The sequence below is a fragment of the Cryptotermes secundus genome, unplaced genomic scaffold (genome assembly GCF_002891405.2).
Source record: "Cryptotermes secundus unplaced genomic scaffold, Csec_1.0 scaffold205, whole genome shotgun sequence".
Taxonomy (NCBI): domain Eukaryota; kingdom Metazoa; phylum Arthropoda; class Insecta; order Blattodea; family Kalotermitidae; genus Cryptotermes; species Cryptotermes secundus.
The window spans coordinates 1,130,945-1,156,563 of NW_019731570.1; the positions used below are offsets into that span (position 1 = coordinate 1,130,945).

At 39.9% G+C, this 25,619-nt stretch overlaps 1 protein-coding gene across 1 annotated transcript in view; it reads left to right on the forward strand.

Annotated features, from left to right (window-relative positions):
• The window catches only part of LOC111867089 (WASH complex subunit 2), a 45,198-nt gene extending 20,517 nt beyond the window's left edge, over nucleotides 1–24,681 (forward strand). The window contains exons 6-18 of the mRNA XM_033752542.1: nucleotides 181–313; nucleotides 2,387–2,518; nucleotides 5,144–5,299; nucleotides 5,527–5,685; nucleotides 7,939–8,060; nucleotides 9,447–9,613; nucleotides 10,355–10,513; nucleotides 12,003–13,645; nucleotides 17,412–17,605; nucleotides 20,513–21,473; nucleotides 21,651–21,941; nucleotides 22,763–22,832; nucleotides 24,504–24,681. Coding sequence (XP_033608433.1) covers nucleotides 181–313; nucleotides 2,387–2,518; nucleotides 5,144–5,299; nucleotides 5,527–5,685; nucleotides 7,939–8,060; nucleotides 9,447–9,613; nucleotides 10,355–10,513; nucleotides 12,003–13,645; nucleotides 17,412–17,605; nucleotides 20,513–21,473; nucleotides 21,651–21,941; nucleotides 22,763–22,832; nucleotides 24,504–24,681 — 4,365 coding nt within the window. The remainder of the gene's footprint in view (nucleotides 1–180; nucleotides 314–2,386; nucleotides 2,519–5,143; nucleotides 5,300–5,526; nucleotides 5,686–7,938; nucleotides 8,061–9,446; nucleotides 9,614–10,354; nucleotides 10,514–12,002; nucleotides 13,646–17,411; nucleotides 17,606–20,512; nucleotides 21,474–21,650; nucleotides 21,942–22,762; nucleotides 22,833–24,503) is intronic.
• The last annotated feature ends 938 nt before the right edge of the window (nucleotides 24,682–25,619 follow it).

Genomic DNA, 25,619 nt, shown 5'->3' on the forward strand with positions numbered 1-25,619 from the left:
TGGAGAGAATTCAGAAATAAAGTTGAGTCTATTTTATCTGTATACAAGTACTGTACAGCCATGGTCACCTTTGATACTTGGATATTTGTGCTGCAGTGACACAAACAACGGTGTATGAAGATATTGCATCTTGTTTAACAGTCTGATAACATTTTGCAATTCGGTCATTTGGCATAACAGAACCATCATTTATTACTGCAGACATCAGTCAGTGCCGGTGAGAGCTCTGAGACTGATACTGAAGAGGGTCCTGCACCAGGCAAGCAGAAGAAAGCAGAAGATGACACCATTGCAGCTACTAACACAGCTCAGAGTAAGTTTCCTGTCAGTTCTTTTATATTTCTTTTCCATAGATCTAATATATCCTTAAGATACTGTCACGTGTTGGGTATGTAACGCGACAAATAATTTACGCCGTTTTGGATCTAGCGGATTTATTCTACACTCACTCTTACAATTACACAATTCACAATTTCCCAAATACTGCCATCTGCAGTATCACAATTTCTTCTCCTGCTGTAGTCACTTCCATTCACTCGATGCAACTCAACTCATCTCATAGCTGCTGGACTTCAACTGATATTGGATACTCCGAAGACTAAATGGCTTCGGCAGCTTCACAATCCACGCTGTCTGACACGCCACGCAGCCAGCCTCTTATACTGTTGCCTGTTGCCATGTAGTAACCGCAGTGTCCCCTAGTATGTCACTGTGGGAGGTGCTGTTACATCACCATGGGGGGGGGTGTTTACTGGCCCTATTACCATAGCAGTGGCTCCTATGTGGTTACGTCACTGCGACAATAGTTGCCTGACGCAGCTGCTCTGCTGTTACGTCACTTCTGGCGGGGGTTGGGGGGGTGTCCTGCATAGCGCAAATACGTCACAATACTATGAAATTTACTTCCTACTCTACCAGTATATACGGCAGCCATGGCTGTTAAGATCAGTATGCAAATGTTAATGTAGAGTTTTTAGATATGATTGAAATCTTCATTCCCAGTCATTGTTTTCAGATTACAGTATATTCCCAGTTATTCATATATTGAAGGGGAAGAGATTTACAAATAATAACAATAAAAAATATATATTTTGAAGTATTTCTTGGAAATTTGCAAATATATGAATAACATTGTATTTGTTAAGTTATCTCTAAACACTGGTAGACTTAAACAGAAAATGTATTGGACATAAAATGTGGGTGATGGATAGGCACACATCCTTATCCCTCTGGATTGAGAAAAGGAAATTTCTGTTCTATAATTGAGAGATGGCTTCACAATCATTGAGGTTTTGCATCATACCAAGCAATGGAAGGCAGTATCAGTCCATTGTAGTTCTAGCATTTATGTTTTACAGCATCTGTTCTACTTATACTGACTAAGAATTCTGAATTTTTCAATGAAAACTTAATGTATATTATATTTTGTTTATATTTTAAGGAATTTAATGTGAAATTGAGCAGGTTGTGTATCCATAAAGGTTAATGTTAAAATGTTAGCAGTTTTCTGGCTAAGTAACAGCCCAAGGTACAAATGTCAAATCAGATATATAATTTAGGTCAATGTTATAGTAAGAGCAGCTTCTTTTTGCTGTTTACAATTTATGAACAAATAGCCAGAGCTATTTAAAAGCTTCTCATGCATGTTTTATGAGCAAAACATTATGCAAAGGTAAAAGGAATAAAATATTGAGCAGAAGTTCTGTTGTCAGATGCCTAGAAGCAATAATGTATGCGTGCCCACTACTATCCATACCAAATCTTGCTATGGCTGCTGAAGCTGTTCATAAAGGACTGGCTGTCTGAGCTGCAGCAGAACACTTTAATGTGTTCACAAGCATTTAGAGACAAACTTGATCACAAAAAAAAAAGTGGTAATGAATAGTTTTTCTACAGCAATAAATGTACAGCATGGACTGTATTCTCAACAGAATAAGAAGGCAAGTTGATAAATTCTGTTTCATACTTTTGTGATTTATTATTTTACTCGTATGTATTACAATTGACAGAGCCTTAGGAGTTTGTCCAAGATGTTTATGTTTAATTTTTTTAAAATTGTAGTTTGATTCTTTGTGAATTTGAAAGGAGGTCAATGAAATGTTTTATGTATTTTAGATGATTTGTATCTTAGGCCGCATGACATCTTTTTTAAAAACTGAATTTTCACATTATTTTTCATACTTTTAAAATTTTGGTAGAAAACGATAAGAAATGGAATAAATGAGACTTTTGTGTCTGTCTGAAGTAGTTAATCAGAAACATTCTACACAAGGTACAGGGGTCTCTGCTCCTTTGCTTTATTTTTACAGTTTATTTCTTAAAATGTATGGCCATTGCAGGAAGGAAGTATGTCAACAATGAAAGATAATTTTTAATGCTTTTGTAGGTGACATGTTTGGTGGAGACTCACCTACAGAAGACGTTGGTGTTGGTGGGATACATGATAACTTTGCAGCTGAACTGGCTCAGAAGTTGGGTGTAGCAGCTGCTGAAGGAGTATCTGAACAAAGAGCTGAAGGTACCTCCAGTTACATTATCTTACATGAGAAATATGCTTGTTATTCTACCTTAGAAGTATGCTTATTATTATCTTGTGGGTGTGGAAACATGCACCCCTATTCACATTGCACCTCATTTTTTCATTTTAAATTTTATGTCATCACATTAGGGAGTTGGTTGAGAGGCTGTGCTACAAGCTGGAAGGTCGCAGGTTCAAGTCCCGATGAGGTCATTGGATTTTTTTTCAGTTGACCTAATCCTTCCAGCCGCACTAGGCCTTGGGGTTTACTCAGCCTCTAGCAGAAATGAGTACCAGAAATTAATTAAATAATTTTCCTGGGGAGTAAAGCGCGGCCGGCGCTTAAGGCTGACAGCCTTACCACCATCTTTGAGCTGATTTTCTAGATAGTGTGGGACCCTGAACGTCTCACAACCCTATGGGCCTTCACGGCCTGGTACAGGGATAGCTTTACTCTACTCTTTTTACTTTACAATAGGAAGATGGGGGTTGTCTGCAGACGAGGCCATCAGTTGTTGCTTGGGAGTGTTATCAGGTTATTGTTCTGAGTAGCTTACTGTGTTGCCATTCACTGTTGTTGTTTGTCATTTGGGGGGTGAAAGTAGTTTGAAAAACACTAAAGGGTTGTAGTTTGAAAAACGCTGAAGGGGTGGTGTATAAGCAAGACAGGAGAATTGTATATAGTGACACAGTGGATGAAAATGAGAACAAGGACAAAGACAAAGAGCTAGTTGAGCCTTTGTTCAGTTTTTAGGGTCACTCGGTAACACTTGTCAGGTCATTTTTCAATGAATCACTCATGGAGCTGAGACCTTATTGAGAAGCCGCCTGTTGTGCAGCTACTCAAGAACTTCCCAGCATTTTATGGAACCTGAAGGTTCATTACCATATTCACAAGAGCCCTCCACTGGGCCCTATCCAGAGACAGATCCATCCAATCCATACCATCCCATCCAATCTAAGATACGTTTTATTACAGCGTTCCGTATATAATGCCTCCTATTTTTTTTTAAAGAAAACTACAACAGATACAGAAAGCGTAATAATGCAGTTAAATAGAGCAAGATTTCAGCTACTTACAGTTATTTTTCCTCATAATCACCACCATTCGTTATGCACTTTTGCCAGCGATTAACAAGAGCCTGTATGCTGCGCCCGTAAAAGTCTGCGCTAGCAGAGGCTAGCCACTTTCTTACAGCTGCAATGACAGCATCATTGTCTGGAAAGTGTTGCCCATGTAGTCCATCTTTCTTAGGCCCAAAGAGATGGAAGTCTGAAGGCGCTAAACCGGGGCTATAAGGTGGATGTGGTAGGACAGTCCAGCCAAACTTTGCAATGTGCGCAGTGGTTGCCAAACTTGTATGGGGTCTAGCGTTATCGTGTTGCAAGCAAAAGGTTATCTGCTTTTTTGGCCTGACTCGGGAAATGCGGGCTTTCAGCTTAGTCAGCGTCATTTTGTAGCGTTCAGAATTGACAGTCCCTGGTCGTTATCTGCTGATCTGTATGGATGAGGCGCTGTTCATTGTGAGGAGTGGCAGCTGAGCAGGGACGCCCAGGACGTGGTTTGTCGTGCACTTCACTTTCGCCACTGTTGAAACGCGCTACCCACCGCCTCAGTGTGCTGACATCCACTGTATTGTGTCCGTACACCTTTAGCAAGTATCGATGGATGTCAGTGGGTACAATTTGTTTGGCAGTGAGAAATTCAATAACACATCTGTGTTTCATACGCACTTCTATGTCAGACACCGTTTTGGTAGACTGCTCTGCTGTCACTATCTGTCGCACGACAACCAAACTAACAGTTCAGCCTTTACTACAACACCACCAACATCCATCTCAGACATTACATATTAACACAAAAAAATAGGAGACATTATTTATGGAACGTCCCTAGTAATATTGTCCACCCATCTGTGCCTTGGTCTTCCCAGTAGTCTCTTTCCATCTGGTTTTCCCACCAGTATCCTATATGCATTCCTCTTCCCCATTCGTGCTACATGCCAAGCCATCACATTCTCCTTGACTTGATCATTCTAATTACACTTGTAGAATAGTACAAGTTATGAAGCTCCTCATTATGCAGTTTTCTCCAGCCTTCTGTCACTCCATCTCTCTTCAGTCCAAATATTCTTCTCAATACCCTGTGTTCAGACACCCCCAGTCTGTGTTTCTCTCTTAATGTCAGAGACCAAGTTTCACACCCATACAGAACCACAGGCAAAATTATAGTTTTTTATGTCCTGATTTTTATATTTTTGGACAGCAGATGAGAAGACAAAAGGTTCTGGACTGAATTGTAGGAAGTATTACCTGAATTCAGTTTCCTCTTAATTTCTTCCTGAATCAGGTTTTGATTTGAGAAAGCATGGCCCCCAAGAGTACTTTGGCTGTTGTGTGTATGTGACTATTGGGGATTAAAGCTTGTCATTGCTTAGTAATGGATGCTTCTGCAGTATTCCAGTGATTTCAGGATTCTGAAGTTTATGGTTCTCAGATGCCATGTCACAATACCAAGTTTTATAATACAGGGTCAAGATGTTCTGTGTGTTGACAGGTGATAAACATGCTGTGAAGTGGGATGGAGATGATGATACAGGGTCAAAATATTCTGTGTGTTGACAGGTAATAAACATACTGTGAAGTGGGATGGAGGTGACGGTAATGATCTCTTTCGCCAGCGAGATGGGAAGTTCTCTGGTGGACAAGGTCTGTTTGATGACTTGGAAGATTCATCAGGATCACTATGGGGCAGTAAGGACAAGCTAACTATAGATAAAGGTGAGTAATTTATAGGTTGGTGGAAAATGAAAAAAATAAATGTCACCCTTCTTCTTGGCCTGTCCAGTTTTTAGTTTGTATTTTATCTGATGCATAATGTAACTTCATAGTAGTCCTTAGGATCTTGAACATGTTTTCACCATGATAATATTTGCTCTGTACAGTTCTGTAGACCATCTAGAAAAATTTACAGTACAGTGTAATGCGAATTGTCATTCTCCTGTTAGGTGTCGAGAATCCTACTGAAGCATGGCTGTTTGGTCCTGGTACTGGCAGTGAAAATGGTACGGAGAAAACTAAGAGATTGCTTAGTGTTGCCGCAAGAGGTGTAGCTACCAGTACTCCAGAAACTCAGACGGATGATTTGGGCCTGTTCATAGACTCTGGTAATAATCTTTTTATCTGCTACAGCTTAGGACAGTGTTCTAGGAAGTTGTTCTATGTGGATCAGACCTTAGCTCTCTAGGATGTCATTGTATGTAGAGACAACCACTTATTAAACTGATATATAAATATTTATTGTAGTTGTACAGAATAGACAGACAGACTTCTGTTTGGAGAATTGAAGGTTGCTGGTTGTTGATAAGCAGGATGAAGAATAATAATAATTATGATTATAATTATCTCTAGTCAGAGTCAGAGTCACGTTTCAGCTGATGTTCAATCAGTCAGTCAGTCAGTCAGTCAGTCAGTCAGTCTTAGTGTTGAGCTCATGACTAGATGTTTATTACTGTTCGACAGTTACGGTCTTGTTTTTTTTTTTTTGGGGGGTGGCCTCCCTGATGAGAGGATGGGTCTGTCTTTTGTATATGCTACTGGCCCTTACCAGCACAGTCTTTCTCGTGTCCAAGTCCCTTGGGACTTTCAACCATGTTTTACTGTCTCAGATTTGAGACTTCCCTTCTCGTCACCTCCTACGATTCGCAAGGTCATGGTGGACACATGGGTTATTGCAGTATCATCAACTTATATAACCTCGAGTTAGACCTACAGAAAACACATCTGTCGCTTAATGCCTGATGCCTGCTTTTGCCATGTATTGTAGGCTTTACCTAGCAACAGCTATTTACCCAGCTGTTGCGTAGCAGCAGATGGTTCCTAGCCTTTGATTATCTAGCACTTGATTCAATGTGGGCAGTTCCCACATCAGCCCTCCCCTGTGGAGATGGTTGCTCAGCTGTTGAAGTGAGCAAGGAAGTGTACGTTGCATCCAGAGTGTGTAGTTCGTGTGGAAGGTGGTGGTGCAGTATGTGGTGCTGCAGCCAGGATTGTGTTGGCTATGGGGTTGAAGGTGGTTGTGGTTCTGTGGCCGGTCTCTTTTAGCATGTAAGCATTCAGTGCATGAATCATCGTTAGACATTGCTCCCTAAACACAGTTGTAAGGAATCTATTCAAAGAATTTTCTGTCTGGGACTTCTGTTGAACATGTGCAGTTAAAATGTGTCATGTATGTATATCTGTGATTGTTTTCATTCCTGAACTGCCACATAGATGTTGTACCATGTTCTCTCATCGTGAATGTTTGACTTCTCAATCAAAAGAGTACACTCTGATGCAGTTTTCTGCCACCTAAAACCCATTTCAAAATTTTATCTGCCAGAAGGCTGATGACCACTGTTTTCTGAAATAAGAAAGGAGTGCTGCTGGTGGAATTCATGCATGAGAGACCACAATGTCCAAAGTGTATTGCAAAGCACTAAAAAACTGTAGGATCATTTAGAACAAAATGTGTGCTCCTCCATGACAATGTGCGTCCAGATACAGCTGCTCACACTCGAGCACTGCTGGAGCATTTCAGCTGAGAGTTGTTTGACCACCCTCCTTACAGCCCTGATCTCACTCTGAGCAACTGCCACCTGTTTACCTACCCAAAGAACTGGTTTGGATCGCAGTGCTTCAGCAGTAATGAGGAATTGATGGAGGGTGTCAAAATGTGGCTGAGCTCACAGGTGGTAGACTTCTTTGACACGGGCATACAAAACATATTCCCCAAAATGGCAAGTGCCTCATTTCTAGCAGTGACTAAATTGAGAAGTAGCTTAAGATTGTACATATTTTTTTGTATATAATGAAATTTTCTTTCTCATATCTTGTTCTGTCAGTAGCTCGGCAGAGGTTACTTTACGAATAGCCCTCGTATTTCTTCTGCAGTATTGTCAGTATTGTTGGGGATTATTTCTCATTATTATGTTTTCTAGAGGAAGATTCTAATCAATATGGTAAAACAGAAGCCTGTGTTTAATGCTCCTGACTGTACTATATGCAAATAAAATGGTATGAGAACGTAGAAGAGTAAGTGTTATAAGTGTTCTATGATTATATTTGTAATATAGTAATTGAAACTATCTACAAAGACGTCATTGGTCATCAGTGGATAACCAGATTAGGTCTCTGTTGCATAGTGTGGTCTTCTGTATTGATTATGTGCTCTGGTAGACGGTATCAGTGTTTTGAAGAAGCAGGCTGCCCCACTCATATGGTAGATTGGTAGTGTCTTCCTCTCTGCAAGTACTGGTACCCGTGTATCAGGCTACATGGTGTTCCAAACCAGAAGACCAAGGATCTTCACTGCCCTGGCAGCCTCAGTCCCTTTATGGTGTTTTGTTATATTTGGAACTGTGAAGGTATTTTTATTGCAGACATTTCCAACATCAAGAATTCTCCACAGTTGGATGGTGACTTGTGTACTGCTCCTAAGCAACCACCCAGAAACCCTGGGCAAGTCATAGTGGATCAGCAACCAGTTAGTAATAAGAAGAAGGTGAGATACTGCATCATGTTATTTGGAAAGTGAATCTGACCTTAGGCAGCAAGTAACATTTCAATGTATATGCCATCACAGATTGACATCAGCCTTTATACAGCTGCTTCTTGATTTACATGGATCTTATTTATGTGGTTGTCATATTTATTTGTTTTATTTGTGTGTAATTATGTGGTTTGATTTATATTAAGAAACCATTTGATGTGCTTGTGAAGGCCACTTAAGATAATAAAATTACACTGAAAGAATTCTATAAAAGTTTCACCTTAAGGGAATTTATCTTGCTCGTTTTCGAGGCCTGGAAGAAAATTACACATTTTTTCATGACTGCCATATTGAACTAACTGTGCCCTTACGTAGTTATGATTTCAAAGGGTTCACATAATGAGATTTCTAACTTGTATGCTTTTTCAAGTATAATTAGAATGATCAAGGAGGATGATATGGACAGGGCATGTAGCATGAATGAGGAGAGGAGGAATGCATATAGGATATTGGTGGGAAAGCTGGAAGGAAGTAGCCACTAGGAAGACCAAGACATAGGTGGGTGGAGAATATTAAAATGGATCTTAGAGAGATAGAATGGGATGGTATGGATTGGATTGATCTGGCTCAGGATGGGGACTGGTGGAGGCCTCTTATGAACATGGTAATGAACTGTCGAGTTCCATAAAATGCTGGGAAGTTCTTGAGTAGCTGCGCAATTGGCAGCTTTTCGAGAAAGGCTCAGCTCCATGAGTGAGTGAGTGAATTGCAGTGTTATTCTTTTGGACCCATACTAAGCAGTTGTATTGTTCTTATCACAGTTGGGAATGTTATCAGTAGCGTAGCTGATTGAGGTACTGTGATACAAGTTGGAAAGGTATGGGTTCGATCCCCAATGAGGTCATTTGGTTTTTCAGTTGAGCTAATTCTTCCAGCCACACTATGGTGCTGGTGTCGACTCAGCCTCTAGCAGAAATGAGTACCAGGATTCTTCCTGGTGGTAAAGGGGGGCCGGCACATAGGTCTGACAACCTCACCGCCATATGCGAGCAGTTTGTATAGAAAATGTGGGAGCCTTGACATCTCACAGCTCTGTAGGCCTCCACAGGGATAGCTCTACCTTTTTAAAATAACAGAAGTTCTGCTAAAATGGTTTTGAATAATTCAGATTTTAAGACATTACTGGCCTGGAACCAAGTCTGCTGACTTTGAACTTATTATGCATTTTTTTATGAAGTGAAAATCTTCATTTTCTTTCATCATATTTAAAAGAGAAAAATATTTGAGTGATTTATACAGGTGGAGGCATGCACATAATTTTCTAATCACAATGCACAATATATGCAGATTTAGTAAATCACAGTCACTTTTCATAAGTACATGCTGTCTGTATTTCAGAAGCCTGCTGGTGCAGTGTCTATCTTTGGCAGTGTGGATGTGTTCAAGGCTGGTATTCGTAAGCCTCCATCATGTTCTTCATGCAGTAGTGATGGTTCTGAGTGCACAGGGGACACTAGTAGTGGTATTGGTCAGACCAGAAGTGAACACCAAGACTCCACAAAAAGGTTGGTGTGATCAGTTTTACTCAGAAAGAGACTGTCATAGATCAACAACAACATAGCTGTGAAATGCTGATATGCCAACATCATCAAACCATACTGAAATGTCTGTCCACTACTGCCACGGCAAGCACATGGTGGTGAGTTTGCCAGCTTTGTTGTTAGACCTCGTAAATGTCAACAATGACTATATTTGGAGGCACTAGACAGAGAACACAGTTTCCAAGGAATTGCACACATTTTCTTTTCATGCTCTGAATTCTGCAGTGAATCATTTATTAGGGGTACTCAGCCAACTATTAAATGACATTGTGTGTTTCTGTTTCATTTAAAAATATTCAGTCAAAAAACGTCAGCCAGCTCTTTAGCTCACAAATGAGTTTCTCCCAGAGCTAACTCCATAGCCCAGGACAGTTTACAATTATTGAGACTGTCAAAGCACTTCCAGATGGAGCAAGATTGTGTCATTTGTTACTGTCAGCAAGTATCTGAATTAGTGTTCATATTCAGAATTTGTATTTCCAACCTAGGAGTTATGGCCCATCTCATTTTTGATTTAATGATCCTAAATATTTTGTAAAGAGTAGAAAGTATGAAGCTCCTTATTACTCCTGTCTCAGGTCCAAGCATTGTCTCAGCATTTTCTTTTCAAAGAGCCTTCTTTGGTCAGAATGAGAGACCAAGTTTGGACTCTTCTTTCCTAATCATATCCATTTATTTTGATTTTCATGTGTTTTCTTTGTTCAGTCCAGGGACATCGGCTGCTGCCAGCGGTAGCAAAATATCCTTGTTTGATCCTTCAGCAGTCCTTAATAAGGCCATCACCAGTTCATACTTATTCCAAGATGAGACTGTAGGTGATGATGACAGCCTGTTCAGCAATTCTCAGAAGGGCATAGCACCTAGGTGAGTGTGATTCAGTTAGTATCTTAAGAGCTCTGAAAATTGAAACCTGTAGAGCATAAACTTTTTGTATGACATTTGTGTGGAATATACCCACGTTTTAATCCAGTTTATTTTAACCCTTCAGAGCACAGTACTAAACTGCATATACTATGTGCCGTAACAGTAAGAAGTTGGCATGTGTGAAAACTACTATACTACTACTACTTATTGTAGTATTCAAGGTCCAAATTTTTTCTCAGTATTTTATGTGGAATAAGTCTTTCGATACTCTCCAGTATTACGTTCTTGAAATTATTGCACACCTCCTCAACATGTCTACCATTGCTTGCCCATATTGTGAATTTATCCCAGAGGAAGGTTTGTAGGCCTAAACATTTGTTTTGTGGTACAGTGGGACTAGTCTTTCTGCTTGAAGTGGCAGTAATTTTCTTCCTATTCTAGTTCTAATATTACCCCACAATGACTATTCACCGATCCCCTGTACTATGCTGCAAGAGGTGAACGAACTTTCTGGCCAGACTAAATAATCATCCAGCAATGCATCCTCTTGGGTGGCACTATCTACAGCCTGTGTGTACCCATTTTCCCATACCAGTCTTTACAAATGCCTGACTTCTGCTTGTGCATTCTGCGTTACTGTTCCAATCAGCATAGGGTCTCAGAACATGGTCTTCTGTGAAGAGCCATTTGAAATAAAATTCTTTCGAATTATCCTAAATGGGCATATTCACTGGAACGATGAAATTATCTCTCCAGGTATGACCCCATGATAGATTGCTTGAATCACAGATCAGACATCTAATGTTAAATGGCATTTAACCTTTGAGAGATGGCATTTAAACCCCCTACATAGTATCTGATGGAATGAGTTCATGAACACATTTAAGAGTCTGAAATGCAGTGTTTTATAAAAGAAAAACATTTATTGCTGTTTTTATTGTTTGCATCGTGTTGCATTGATGTCTGAATTGGTAAAATTAACATTGTTAGCATTTATTGTAGATCCTAAAGGGTTCTGACGATGGTGGATGACACACAGAGTTACTGGGGTTTTGGACTTTTTCAATCGTCTGGAATTCTAGGTAATAGAGGACACAACGTTTCGGAAACTGGGTCTGTTTCCATCTTCAGGTGAGAAAGGAAGACAGCTACGTCATGTCCTCTATTACCTAGAATTCTGGACAATTGAAAAAGTCCAAAAGCCCCAGTAATTCTGTCAATCCATTAACAGTTCAACCAGAAAAAGTTTAAATGAGGAGAAAACTCCTTCTCTGTCAAGGAATGAACCTTGTTTATCTGGTCCATGCTGTTCATTTTGCTGGCATAGCTGACATGTCAGTTGTGTAAATAAGGAACAAGAATTTGGCCAGTGTGAGAATGTTGGGCAAAGCAAATTGTAGAAGTGCAGTTTAGATTGTAATTGTTGGTTGGCAGTAATATATGAGTATATATATGTATGTCAGCACAATTTTGCTTTCTTGAATTTCAGTTCTGATAAGTCAGCCAATGGAGGAGGTCCCATATCTAGCGTTGGTGCTGCATCCCAGAAACACATTTCTCTCTTCAGTGACTCAGATTCTGGGGATGATGATATTTTGTTCTCATCCACAAGCTCAGCAAGTTCTCGTTCTCGCCGCTCACAAGGGAGTGGAGACCTGCTTGCTGCATCTGGAGAGAAAGGACGTTCTGCAGCAGTTCCAAAAACGGGCCCTGTTGATAATGAAGACCTATTTGGTGGAACCAAAGATGGGCCAGTTTTTGACATATTTAGCACAGTAGTTAATACTGTGGGAAAGCCTGAAGGAATTGAAGATGGAAATAAGGACCTATTTTCGGGACAGTTAGATGATCCAGAATACAACTTATTTGGCCCATCTGATACATTTACATCTGGAACTACAGTTGAAGAAAAGTTAAAACATAATGGCAAAGATATGTTGTTTGGTGTTGGTGGCGGGGATAAATATTTTGACATCCTGGGAGGCAGTGGTGATGCTGAGTCAGTAAGAACTATGACTCAAGTGTCTGTGGGCCATAATAGTCAGAGTTCCTTCAAAGACAGTAACTGGGGTCTGTTTTCCAACAGCGGCACTGATGGTCTGGTTGGTGATATTTTTGCTGTTCCAGTTAATAAATCTCAGCGTGAACCCTTGCCCTCTAAAGCCATGGTAGTAGACAGTTTGTTTCCTGGAGGAAGTGTTTTAGAGGACAGTACAGACAATTTATTTGCAAGTCCAGTGAAACCAAGGAAATGGAGCCAAAACATAATGAAAACAGATGGGATTAATGGCCAAATTGATGATTTGTTTTCAGTTCCTAGAACAGTGAGCAGTACTCAAGATGCCAATGAAAATAAGGTTGTTCCCAAAGACTGTACTGCATCAAATTCAGAGCCTGTAACTGAGTCACAGAATGATGTATCTGCTGCAGTCCCAGATGGGTCCAGTTACATGGTTTCTTCCAGTCATTTTAGTAATGTAATGGGCAAAAGTGGCACTGATCTGTTCAATACAAGTACTTCTAACTTGCTGGTTAATAAGGAGCCTGTTACTTCAAATAAACCTCTCATAAGCCCAAAGCCAAAGCTTTCTCCTGTTCGTAAGCCACCATTATTACAGGTCACAGTGGGAAAATCTGATAACTTTCCAGCATGTAAAATGAATTTTGATAAAAACATTTCACAACTTTCGAGTTCCACTGATGCCAAAGAAACATGTGATAACTTATCAGGGGATGCAGTCCAATCTGATGGTCAACAGGCTTCAACAAAATCAGGACAAGAAAGTGAAATCATTTCTTCAGTGGCAGAAAATACAGAAAGACTGACCACTAAAGAAGAGTCTGTTCAGCCATCAAAGTTGGAACCTCCAAGGACATTAAACATCCGCAAGAGTACAGGTTTCCTGTTCAGCAGTTCATCAAATGAAGATGAGGATTTATTTGGAATGTCTTTGCCTAAGGAAGTGACCTTGGATTCAGATTCTACAGAAGTTACTGATGAGAAACCAAGCAACAATTTGTCTGCTGTGCTGCAGGGTTCCTCATCCATTGTTCGGAAGCTAATGCCATTCAGTGCAGAAAGGCATTCAGAGAGCGAGAAGGAAATGTCTAGTAAAGTGGACTCTCATAAAGGTAAGACATTGACTGCAAGAACAAGCAATAGGTGAAAGAATATGGTGAACTCCCTATTTAATGTTTTTGGAGATGTAGTGTATTTACCAGTAAACAGTTTTTTTCTTTTTTTTTTTTGAAAGGATTCTGTTTTTAAATGACCTAAGCTGAGGAAAGTGGACATAAGATTTAGTATGTGGAGTGCAAGAAGTCTTAATAGGGCAGGTTTGCCCATGACATTGACAAAAGAAATATCAAAGTATAAATTAGATTTGGTGAGAGTACAGGAGGTCAGATGGGACAGAGGTTGCACCAAACCAACAGACAAATATACATTTTTCTGTGGAGAGAAAAATGAAAATTATGAATTAGGTATAGTTGTTTTTTTTTTGTCTGTAAGGAAATCATATTAGCATTTAAGAGGGTAGAGTTTGTTAGTGATAGGGTGTCATACATAATACTAAAAGGTTGCTGGTGTGATATCATTGTTCTAAATGTTCATGCCCCAACAAAGCATAAAATTGGTGGTATGAAGGACAGCTTCTACAAGGAATTAAAATATGTATTTGATAAATTCCCCAAATACTGGGTGGGGCACAGAAACTTCCTTTTTTTGAAGGCGAATAAAAGAAAAATTATTGCTGATAGACAAAATTTATGTTTAGCTAATGAAAGAACATACTTTAAAGTTTTAAATCATGTAGTTTTAAACAAAATATCTTGAAGGTGGTGGCCACCATTCTCTATGCACTGGTGCAACCGTTTTCTGAAGTTCTCCTCTGCACGTTCCAACATGTGCACCGGAATTTGGGCTATTTCCTGCCGAATAACATTCTTCAGCTGAAGCAGGTTTGTGGGGCGATGTTTAAAAACCTCTGCCTTGAGGTATCCCCATAAAAAAAAATCACAGGGCGTTAGATCAGGTGAGTGCGCTGTCCATGGGATGTCACCTCGAAGTGAGATGAGCCGTCTGGGGAACTTAGCCCTCAAAAGTGTCATCAAAGCTTGGGCTGTGTGGGCCGTGGTACCATCCTGTTGGAACCATACATTTCCTAGATGCATTTCTTCAAGAACTGGTTCGAAAAGGTTTTTAATCATGTCCGCATACGCTGTGAATTGACAGTAACTGCATGATTGTCTTCTTCAAAAAAATAAGGGCCAATAATTCCAACTTTCGACAATGCACACTATACTGTCACCTTATCACTGTGAAGTGGCCTCTCATGGAGCTCTCTGGGATTGTTACCACTCCAATAGCGCATATTCTGCTTGTTGACATATCCGGATAGCTGAAAATGTGCCTCATCACTAAAGAAAACAAGTGCGTCAGGGGGTAAAGTTTCCAATAACATTTCGCGTGCCGTTATTCAGTTCTGGAAATCATGTGGTGACAATTCTTGCACAACAACCATCTTGTAGGGATGGAAATGAAGATGTTCGTGAAGAATTTGGCACATTGAAGGATTGGATGTGTCTAGGGTGACTGCATGTTTGCGAGTGGAGCATCTTGGAGATCTCAAAATTTACTGTCGAACTGCCTCCACATATTCTGGTGTCGTAACGGTCTGTTGTCGTCCTGATGATTTTTTTCACTACACTCCCGGTTGTCCTAAAGTTCTCTACCCATAAAACAATCGATTTCCAGTCAGGAACCGAATCTCTGGGCTTAATTCTGAAGTGAGTATTGAACGCACGCTGCACCGCCATGTAGGAATGGTTGTTCGAAAAATAGGCTTCGACAGCAAACACACGCTGCTCACTAGTCCATGTCATGTTTCCCACTGAGGGGTATTGGACAGAAACTTCCGTGACTGCTGCGTTTGGTGAGCCTATCCCCACTTTTCTGCGACCTCCCCTCCATTCACAATGCGTCTTCACAAAAAGGAAGTTTCTGCGCCCCACTCTGTACCATGTGAAAATGTTCAGAGATTTCAATGCCAAGATAGGTAGGGAAGATACGAGGTGTGTTCAAAAAATGACGGGAATTTCCGTATTTTGGAAAAAATATTTATTCATTCGTCTACATTAATGTTGTCGCCTTCAAAATAGTCCCCATTCGATATTATGCACTTACGCCAGCGCTTCTTCCAATCATCGAAACACTTCTCAAACTCGATTTTTGGGATAGCCTTTAGCTCTTTCAGCGATGCGCTTTTAATGTCATCTATGCTTGTAAAACGACGGCCCTTTAAGGTTCTCTTTATTTTTGGAAATAGGAAAAAGTCACACGGAGCCATGTCTGGCGAATATGGAGGCTGGGGCATCGTTACAGTATTGTTTTTGGCCAAGAATTCACGAACAAGCAACGAAGTGTGAGCAGGTGCATTATCGTGGTGCAAAAGCCATGAATTGTTTTTCCACAAATCCGGGCGTTTTTTTCGGATTGCCTCACGCAGACTTCTCTGATTGTGATTCGGCGATCATTCATAATCATTGCTTTCACTTTTTCCACGTTTTCATCGGTTGTTGATGTGCTGGGGCGTCCGGGGCGCTCGTCATCTGCAACGTCTTCACGGCCATCTTGGAAACGCTTATACCACTCGTAAACTCTTGTTTTACTCATAACAGACTCACCATAGGCCTTTGTTAACATTTCACACACTTTGTAACACTTTATTTCATTTTTTACGCAAAATTTGATACAAATTCTTTGATCCATTTCTTTTAACAAACGAAAATCGCCAAGCTCATAAAAACACGTCTAACCTTAGCGGCTGCCACAGACAAAGTAAGCAATGAATACAGCTGAAAATTTTATTGTACTTCAGGGGCATGTATACCAACATAATAAAAAAAAAATTTTGACAATTGGACTCTCCAAACCCGCGAAATTTTAAAATTCCCGTTATTTCCTGAACACACCTCGTATTAAAGATAAGCAACGGCACGCACACAGGGAGCCTACACATAATAACACCTGAAGAGTGCTGAAAACAAGAAGTAGCCGCTGCAGCACTATAGACATAGGGCGGGTAACCCTGAGAATTTTAAATTTTAAAATTTGAAAAAATTTTAAAGAAATTTTTAAAATTGGAATTGAAGATTTTAAAAGTGCCAGTTTATGAAAATCAAATTGACATGTGTAGGTTAACAGAGATTTTGTACATATCACACAGATATCAGCAGGGAAGATTCTGATATATCGAAACCTGTTAGCAATGGTGAAATGAACAATTGGGAAGACTAGTGTTTTTTAAATTTTAAACTACATGCAATGTAACAGCCACGTGAGAGTATACACCTGATGATGGCCGTTTGGAGCCGAAACATGTAGTGTAGAAGAAAGCAAGACGAAAGAACTACAATAAATTGTTGCACTTAGGATGGAGTTTATGTCATATATTTTGTAGAGTGCAACCAGATGCTTAAATATAATATTGCTGTCATATAACTTACATGAAAAAAATCATGGGCTTTGTTGATGTTACAATACAGTTACATTGGGAAAATTTGTTTCTGGACTTCTGTTTAGGCACTGACTGAACTGGTCAGGTTCTTTTTCCACTTCAGATAGCATGATGTAGAAGTAGTGATTGTTATCAGCATTCCTTGTGTGTGGATTACTGTAAAGTAGTTTCTGTTGTCTATTCTATTATCACTTACAGATAACAGCAGAACCACTTCAAGCAATCTTCACTTTTGAGTGAAAGTGCACTTGGGGTGATCATGGCCTGTAGCATGAGTGTGTATAGGCTTGCTTGTGGATGCAGATGGGTTGAAAAGACTTAATATCAATTATTAAAGGAATTATTTGTGTCATACTCATTTCATTTTCGTGTAATTTCAGTTCCTGCAGAATGTGATAGCAGCAGTACACTGGAGGTTTGGTCTGTTGGTGCAAGTCCCAGACTGCCGAATATTGACCCTGTGACACTTCTGCCTGGAGCACGACCTTCTCTTAGAGAGAATCATAGTGTTGAAGTAGCTGTTAGTTTTGATCAACCAGCTCAATTTAATGCAACCCTACCCAATGCAGGAAAGGTGAGTGATGGCTCTTACAGCTACAGAAATAATCTTATTATTATAGGATATTGAAACTGTGTTGTTTGGAATGTAGAGTGAGGGATAGGGAAGAGGGGATGAATTCTGGGTCAGTGGGAATGAAAAGTGCCCTTGTATGAATCTCTGTGAAAGAAGACCCTTATAAGGACCAGAGCAGAGGAAATCCATGTCAGGTCAAGGTGTGCCTTGCCCTTAGAGAGGACCTTTCATTCCTTCAGGGTGAGAATACTGTTGTGATGGAGCTTAGTCTCTGACAATCAAATGCATGGTTCTGGATTTCTGGCCCGGATACTAATGTCCTGTGGTAGGAATGTCATGCTGTATTCTACCACGACTAGTATTTGTGGGTGATAACAGTATACTGATGGTGATCTTTGACCCGTCTCGGTAGAATCCCGTCACATTCTATTAGTCCACATCCTGATGTGCAAATGCCATGGGGGCTGCCTTGCTTCTTTATGTCATGTTACCTTCTCCCGTTTTTGTATGCAGTCCCTACCATCCTGTAATCATCTCTCTTATTTTTACTAGTCCCATTTGAATGCTGAACTACCACAGCATCTCCACAGTTACTGTATCATTCTCATGCCATGGTTTCAGCGCAATGGTATTTCTTTGTAGATGTCAGGGGAACTAAGAAATGAGGATTGAGTGGACTCTTTCTTGCTGGCCCATACATGCAAGTCTGGGTGCAGATCCCAGGCTGTAAGTCAGCATACACTCACATGGTACTCAGCTTGGGGCCAGAATGGTGTAGATACTCTTCTAACCATCATGTAACTGTTGATCTGGTATGTTACCATTGGTAGGAACCATGAAAAAAATCAGCCTCTAGTCCCCTGAAGCCATATAGACCTACATATATAGATCTGCATAACAGAGTGTAGGAAGCCATGGGCAGTTATCCCTATGGTAGGAGCCTAAAGTCGCAATTTGCCATTGATGTACAATTTACTGTTAGGTTTCTAATTATCAGTGATGTTCTAGAATTATATTGTAGCATCCTGTTGCATTGAGGCATCATCCTATTATGAAAAGTATCCGTCAATAATGCAACAATTTAAAAGACAATGGGAATATGTTTCACACTAAAAATGTATTTCAGCATTTTTTGATGTTGTTAAAATCATTATATGTCAGTAGGACATTAAAAGCCCATTCTGTACATTAAAAGTGATTATCCAATTTTCTAAAATGTCTTTAGTCATATATTTGTACTAATTTTTGACATGTTTTGGCCACATGGGCCATCATCAGGTAATTTCTCATCTTTTGGGGAGACCACTGCACTGTATACTTGTTCACTGTGCTTCCATGCACGCCAATTTTAGCACTATATCGTGATCAGAATGCTGTCATTGCACTCTATTGCAGCTGTGGTAATTTTTGTGTGTCACATGTGTGACTAGTGCGGTCTACCTGTGTACTAAACATAGTGTAGTTGTTCCTGCTTGAGCTTCTAGGAGCTTCACCTTTCTCGGAGTCCTCCATTAAGAAGTTGGCAATTAATCAAGGGGATAGTGGAGAACTAATGGCCATTCTGTCCATTTGTTCATAGAAGAAAAAGAAGGGTCTCAGGACACGGTAAAATTATCCTCTCTTGTCCTCATCAAAATATCGACTATTGAGATTGAGTGCACCCCTAGTTGTCACTGTTGTTGATGCCTGTATGTGGCCATTCATGTTCCCTTACAGTGTTCACTGGTCTGAGCATCAGCTCCACCACTCTGACTTTGAGTTGTCTATAGCTCAGTCTCCACCCACCCTATATAGTGTCCTGACTTTCTATCTTTACACATTTCTTCCTTGCAGTTGGAGGCAGCAAGTTTTTCCAAATTGTTGTAACCACATAAAAGAATACGTTTTCATAATCCAGGAGACCACGGTCTTTAGGTCATTCTTGTGTTATTCAGTTTTTACAAAACATTGTAGCACTGGGGTTTACAGTGAGCGATTTGAAAAGTACTTTGTATCTGGTTACAATGTTTAAATTCAAATACTTGGTGGCCTTGCTTTTAAAAAATAATAAATATAATGAATGAAAAAACACCTACTTCATGTAATGAAAGTTAATGTTTTGCATAATACTGAATTTCAGGATATTATCAGTTATCTGGTATTCTGTACAGAACACAACATTTTGGAAACCTTGTCTGCTTTTGTCCTCATAATACATGGAAGAGGCACCTATTCAGTTGGTCCAGTGATTGAGGTTAGCATTTTCTAATGGACTCAACTTAGTGTGTGCTTCACAAGCTATTCATGTAAAGACAGGGACATAACAGTTTTTGGAATGTGTTCTGTTGAGAATACTAGACAGTGGACATAGCTTGGAAGTGTACTGTACAAAACCATTTGGAATTAGTATATTTTTATGTTTGTCAAATCATAACAGTTTATTGATGTACCTCTGAATAATTAGGTGCTTACCATCTGAGACAGTGACAAGTTTGAGGATGAAAGTTATTTTACACTTACAGGTTGGCAGTATCAGTTCCAAATTCTCCCTCCTTAAGGGTACAAATATTTGAATAATATGAGGAATATATGTATTACCTTCAAGCCCTGCAGTTAAATTTTGTTTTTTAAATTCGCATAGTGGGGGCTGGAGTCAAGTTCGGTCCACTTGGCATGGAGGCCACTGATTGGCCTGTGGTACTTGTCCCAGGTGATTATAATGATGGAGAATTTGGTGGAATGAAGATTGGCAGGGGAGACTGAAGTACTCGGAGAAAACACACCCCAGCGTCACTTCGTCCACCACAAATCCCACTTGACCAGACCTGGGTTTGAACCCGGGCCGCTGCGATGGGAAATCAGAGACTAACTGCTTGAGCTATGGCACAGCTGTAAGCCCTGCAGTTAATAGTTCATTTACATTTTCAGGATCGTGCCAAAATTCAAGCAAAGCGGCGACCCCCTAGTCGCAGAGCTCGCCAAGAAGCTGTGAGAACGTCTGGTATTTTCTCTGAAGGACTTGATACTGTTGATGACATACAAGAACCTGGTGGTGTGAGCTCCACACGTTCACAACCTCCTCCCTCTGGTATTGTGCATTGTCCATCCAAGCCTCAATCATCAAGTTTTGTAGATGGCAGCAGTAATCTTCTCTCTCCATCAACAGATGAAGAAGACCTTTTTGGAGTGCCACAAGATTTACCTTCAGAATATGGAAGCAACAAAGATGATAGCCAAAGTCTTTTCAGTTGTGCACCAGTTTTATCCCCGTTAGAGCCACTTGCCAAATTTCCAACAGCAAATAACTTGCCAAAGTGTACAGCCATTGAGTGTCCTGAGGGGGACACTCTCCATGCAAGCAAAGTGTTAAAAGATTCTACTGTACCCGTAAGTCACATTCCCTCAAATGAAAACAGTATATCAGTTCCTGATTTCAGTAGTAGTGATCCTGACATATGTGAAATTCAGCCTCCACTGGAGGTATTACATGACATTGACACCAAGAAGACAGAGCCATTGTCAGGAACAGAGAAGCAGGAGCTCTTTGGTACTGACAGTGTATTTTCTTCAGTAAAGCCCATTCCGGAATTGAATGCAAGTTATACCATTGTTGGAAAAACAAGGCATTTGTCAGACTCTCATCAGAATGCGCATGCATCATCGAAAGATTATCTGTCATCAGAAGATCCTTTGTCTCCAGACGAGATACCACCCATGTCTGAGAATATGCAACAGTCTCAGTCACAAGAGGAACTGTTTGGATCTGGATGTGTAAAACACACTGATGATTTGTTTTCTTCAAGGAAAGGTTCTGCTGAAATACTGAATGATTTGTTTTCAGCTACCAGAATGGACAGTTCCATTCATAGTGGTGGTGGTGGTGGTGGTGGTGGTGGTGGTGGTGGAGGTGGAGGTGATGATGATGATGATGATGATCTGTTTTCTTCAGGTACCAAAACTTCTACAAATAAAGAAATTAAAAAAAGGACTTATGTGAATAAATCGGTTATCATTGAACCGAAAGAGGTATATGATGTTCAAGATAATATCTCATTTTTGTCTGGAGATGTGCAGAAACAGTCAGTGCCCACAGAGCAAGATCTATTATCGAAGAACATCAAAGATGAAAAAACACCAAATTCAAATTCTGGCATGTTTGGGGTAGACTGCCCTGAATATGATGACTTCCTCTTTGCTGCCACTTCCACAAAAAATGTTGGTAGCTCTGTAATCAAGGGATCTGTGGTATCATCAATGAAGGGTTCTCTTTTTGATGAAGATGATGGTGATGATTTATTTGGATCTGTTAAGTCTGCTGGTAAATCTGCTGCATCTGCCAAGCCAATGGACAGTGGAGGTCAGTATTTATGTTGATATATGCAGAATTAAACACAGGTGGTGACCCTTGGTAAGTGTGGTAAACTGTTACTTGAAAGATGGCGTGCTAAGTGAAATACATTTCTCATAAGAGGGATTAACAGGGTGAAGATATTACCTGTTACGGGACCTGAAGGATCATCACTGTATACACAAAACCCGTCTCCTTCCTTCCATTCCTTATTTTATGCCAGTTTTATTTCCATGAAAAACTCAAATCCCGTACTTATTTCTTGTTTCCTCTATGCTACGTGCACCATCAATCTTACCTTTTCTTTGTTTAATAGTCCTAAACTACTAAATGAGAAAAGTATGATTCAAGAAGCACCTTATTCTTAAGTTCATATTCACTCCAGAATACTATGTTGTTATGTTGTTAGTCTCCTTAAGGTAGGCTGCACACCGGCATGCGTCAAGACATGATGTATGCAACATGACACACGGAAAGAAGCACAGTTGAAACGAATGAGATTATGAAAACCGCCGCACACCGGTATGAGTCATGATGCTGATGTCATGATTCAGACTAGTGTGCTCCTTTCTTTGTGTCATGTCGCAGACATTGTGTCTTGACTGTTACATGTCTTGACACATGCTGGTGTGTGGCCTACCTAACCCTCAAAGTGGAGTGGTCATGATACAGGTGTCCCATTATTACATGCCATATTTTATAAAATGGTTTCTGGACATCAGAATAAGTAAAACATAAAAAGTTATAATTGTTAGGAAATGTCAGCTCCTGTCATTGATATTCTGAAAAACAGACGGTCTGAGAGCATTTGTGTTGCATGGTGATTGTAGGAATCCATCTGATGACAAATGCTGTGTTGACATTTATAGTACCTGATGGCCTTGAGTATGAGTATGAGGGGTGGGCCATACAATCCGGCCTCCCAGTTTGAAAAGGTGCCCTTTTAGGTGGCAGTGTCCAGTAAGTAATCCTACCACCCATCTTAATTGATCTGTGTTTAATTTCAACAGGTCCCTCGTTCTTTTGGCAGAGGGTCCTGATATAAATCCTTTTGCCTGTTTGAGTCAAGTTGTGGATTCCCAATGTTTTTTGTGATTTCTATCAGTCCAGTCCCTGATCGCTTTCTTGGCAACTCCAACTGAGATGCCGCAACGTGTTTCAGGTCCTATGAACGGATGTTCAGATCCTGTTCTTGCCAGCTGATGTCTGGTTACCTGATGGTGTTACTCTGAATATGTAGTATTCTATGTAGACAGTCACTAGTACCTGTTACATTTTGAGTCAGTCTGAAACATTCGTTAAGTTTGGGAAATTCCGTTGCATACTGATCCAGGATGGAATGTGCCTATTCATTTATTGCATCAATGGCCATGTATTTTGTGTTAGGAGAGTTGAGTGGAAATGATGCAAATAATTTTAGAAGATATGGGAAAAAAATACCCTTATTAGCATGTGTGTCAAATGGTCGTATTTTACTTCTTGTTAAATTTGATTTGATTCATCCTGGTCCATCACACCAGCAGTAGTATGAAAGATTATCAACTCTGTCCAATGTGCTTGATAAATGTTTTTTTCTCTCCTTTTTAATCTTTCATCTTCTATATGTTTCGGATGGAGTGACTGTCCTCAGAAGGACATATAAATTTGTGCGGAAACTACTATTACAATGTCACTGGTCATTATTAGTACATACATACAGTACCATTACAATGTCATGAATATAAAATCATAGCCTTTAACAACTACAGTAATATGCCCGAATTTATTAAAATATTTATAAATTATTATAATTAGGTTATTTACAAGTGTGCTTTAAAAACTTTGCAAAAATCGAGAACCAATTTGGCTCGTGGCCATTTCACTGCCTATCTTTAAAGGAAGATGAGTGTCTACCAAGTGATTCTGTTTATTTATTTAAATGTGAGTTTTTGTTATTTGATCCTACCTTTAGTGTTGTTAGTTGTTCAGGCTCCACTGTGTTGTTATACTGTTCTAACATATGTTGAGTCACGTATTTATACCCCTTGTGCCTCATGACCTTTGTGTGGGCATGTACTGATGTTTTATTATGATGCCGAACATACTGTTCTGGTTATTGCTCTCATTTGTAAGTTTTTGCACTTCAATAAATTTATTAAATTTATTCAAGTGATACATGTGGAAGTTGTCTTTTATATTCATGAGGACGATTGCTTCGACTGAAACATGTCAAGGATGAGAGATGAAAAAGGAGACAAAACATTTATCAAGCATACTGGACGGAGTTTGTAATCTTTTATACCTTTCTCTTCTGTTGACTGCAATTTTGAGAGAGGGAACGTTTCATCAAATGACATGGAATATTGGCTGTGCATGTTCAGTCATAATGTACAGTGGAAGAACATATCCTTGAGGTTTTTTAAAAGACAGCCTGCTGTCAGTACCAGATATCCTGCAACCGATAGAGGTGTCTCTCATGCTTTTATATGCCATACATTACAAGAACAGTAGTTCTGTCCCCATCACATTTAGTCTTTGTGAGAGTTACTACCACATGATGTATCTGCATTATGTCACTGGATTTTGCAACAGGTGGCCAAAGACCCCACGGTTGCACCAAAGTTTTTATTCACAGATGAATCTCGCTTCATTTGAATTGGGATCCCCAATGTTCATCTTGAACGTTTGTAGTCAAATGAGAATCCTTGTAACTTTTATTCTCACCATCAGCAGTGACAGTTTTCCATCAACTTGTGGGCTGGAGTTTTAGGTGACTGCCCCATAAGCCTTCAAATTTTAATGGCACCCATTTGTGGCTGTGATCACTTTAATTTTCTTTCAACACAGTTAAATGTTCTTTTGGAAGGTGTGATCTTCAGTATGCATTTTCACACATGGTTTCAACATAATGGTGCTCTGCCACTTTACAATCATGAAGTGCATTAAAGGCTGTTTGGAAATCATTGTGGACACTGAATTGGTTGTAGATGTGAAGATCCAGGAATATTCATACACTTGTGAGTTTCTTTTTTGCAAAGAGCTGAGCTGCGTGTCCATGAACATGGAGGCCATTTTGAATATTGCATGTAAGAAAGTAACTTGTTAAAGCCAGGATGTATTTAATGTGTCGCCATGGAAACTAAAATTATAATAGCTGTAACATATTCACATGAACTTTTCTATTTGTTTTGATGTCCTGAAACCATCCTGTAAAACATGACATGTAATGAGACATCTTACATGTACCACTTGCTTAAAAATTAAAAAACTATGTTCCTTTCCCACAGAGAATATACAGTGCGTACAATCAAGTGCGCGCCGCGGCTGCAATTTGCCGTGAGTCATACCACCGCAGAACGGATGCAACTCCTCCCCGCGACTGCAGTGCCGTTCCCCGATAGCGTGAGTGTAGTGGTGTCGCTGAGTCTCCGTCCATCAGTTGCTCTACATGCACACATTTATAAGAATACAGTAAAAAGATAACTTACCGTGGTTTATAACAGGTGCTGAAAGTGACCTCCTTCTGCTTGCAAACATGCCGCGCATCTCACAAATAAATTACGCGACACTCTCTGCAGTTCGTCGACGGTAATTGAATGAATTACGCGTGTAATTTCATTTTGAAGACTATCAATGCTGCGGGGATTATTTTTGTAGACTTTTTGCTTCAGGTTGCCCCAAAGATAATAATCAGAAATACTGAGATCT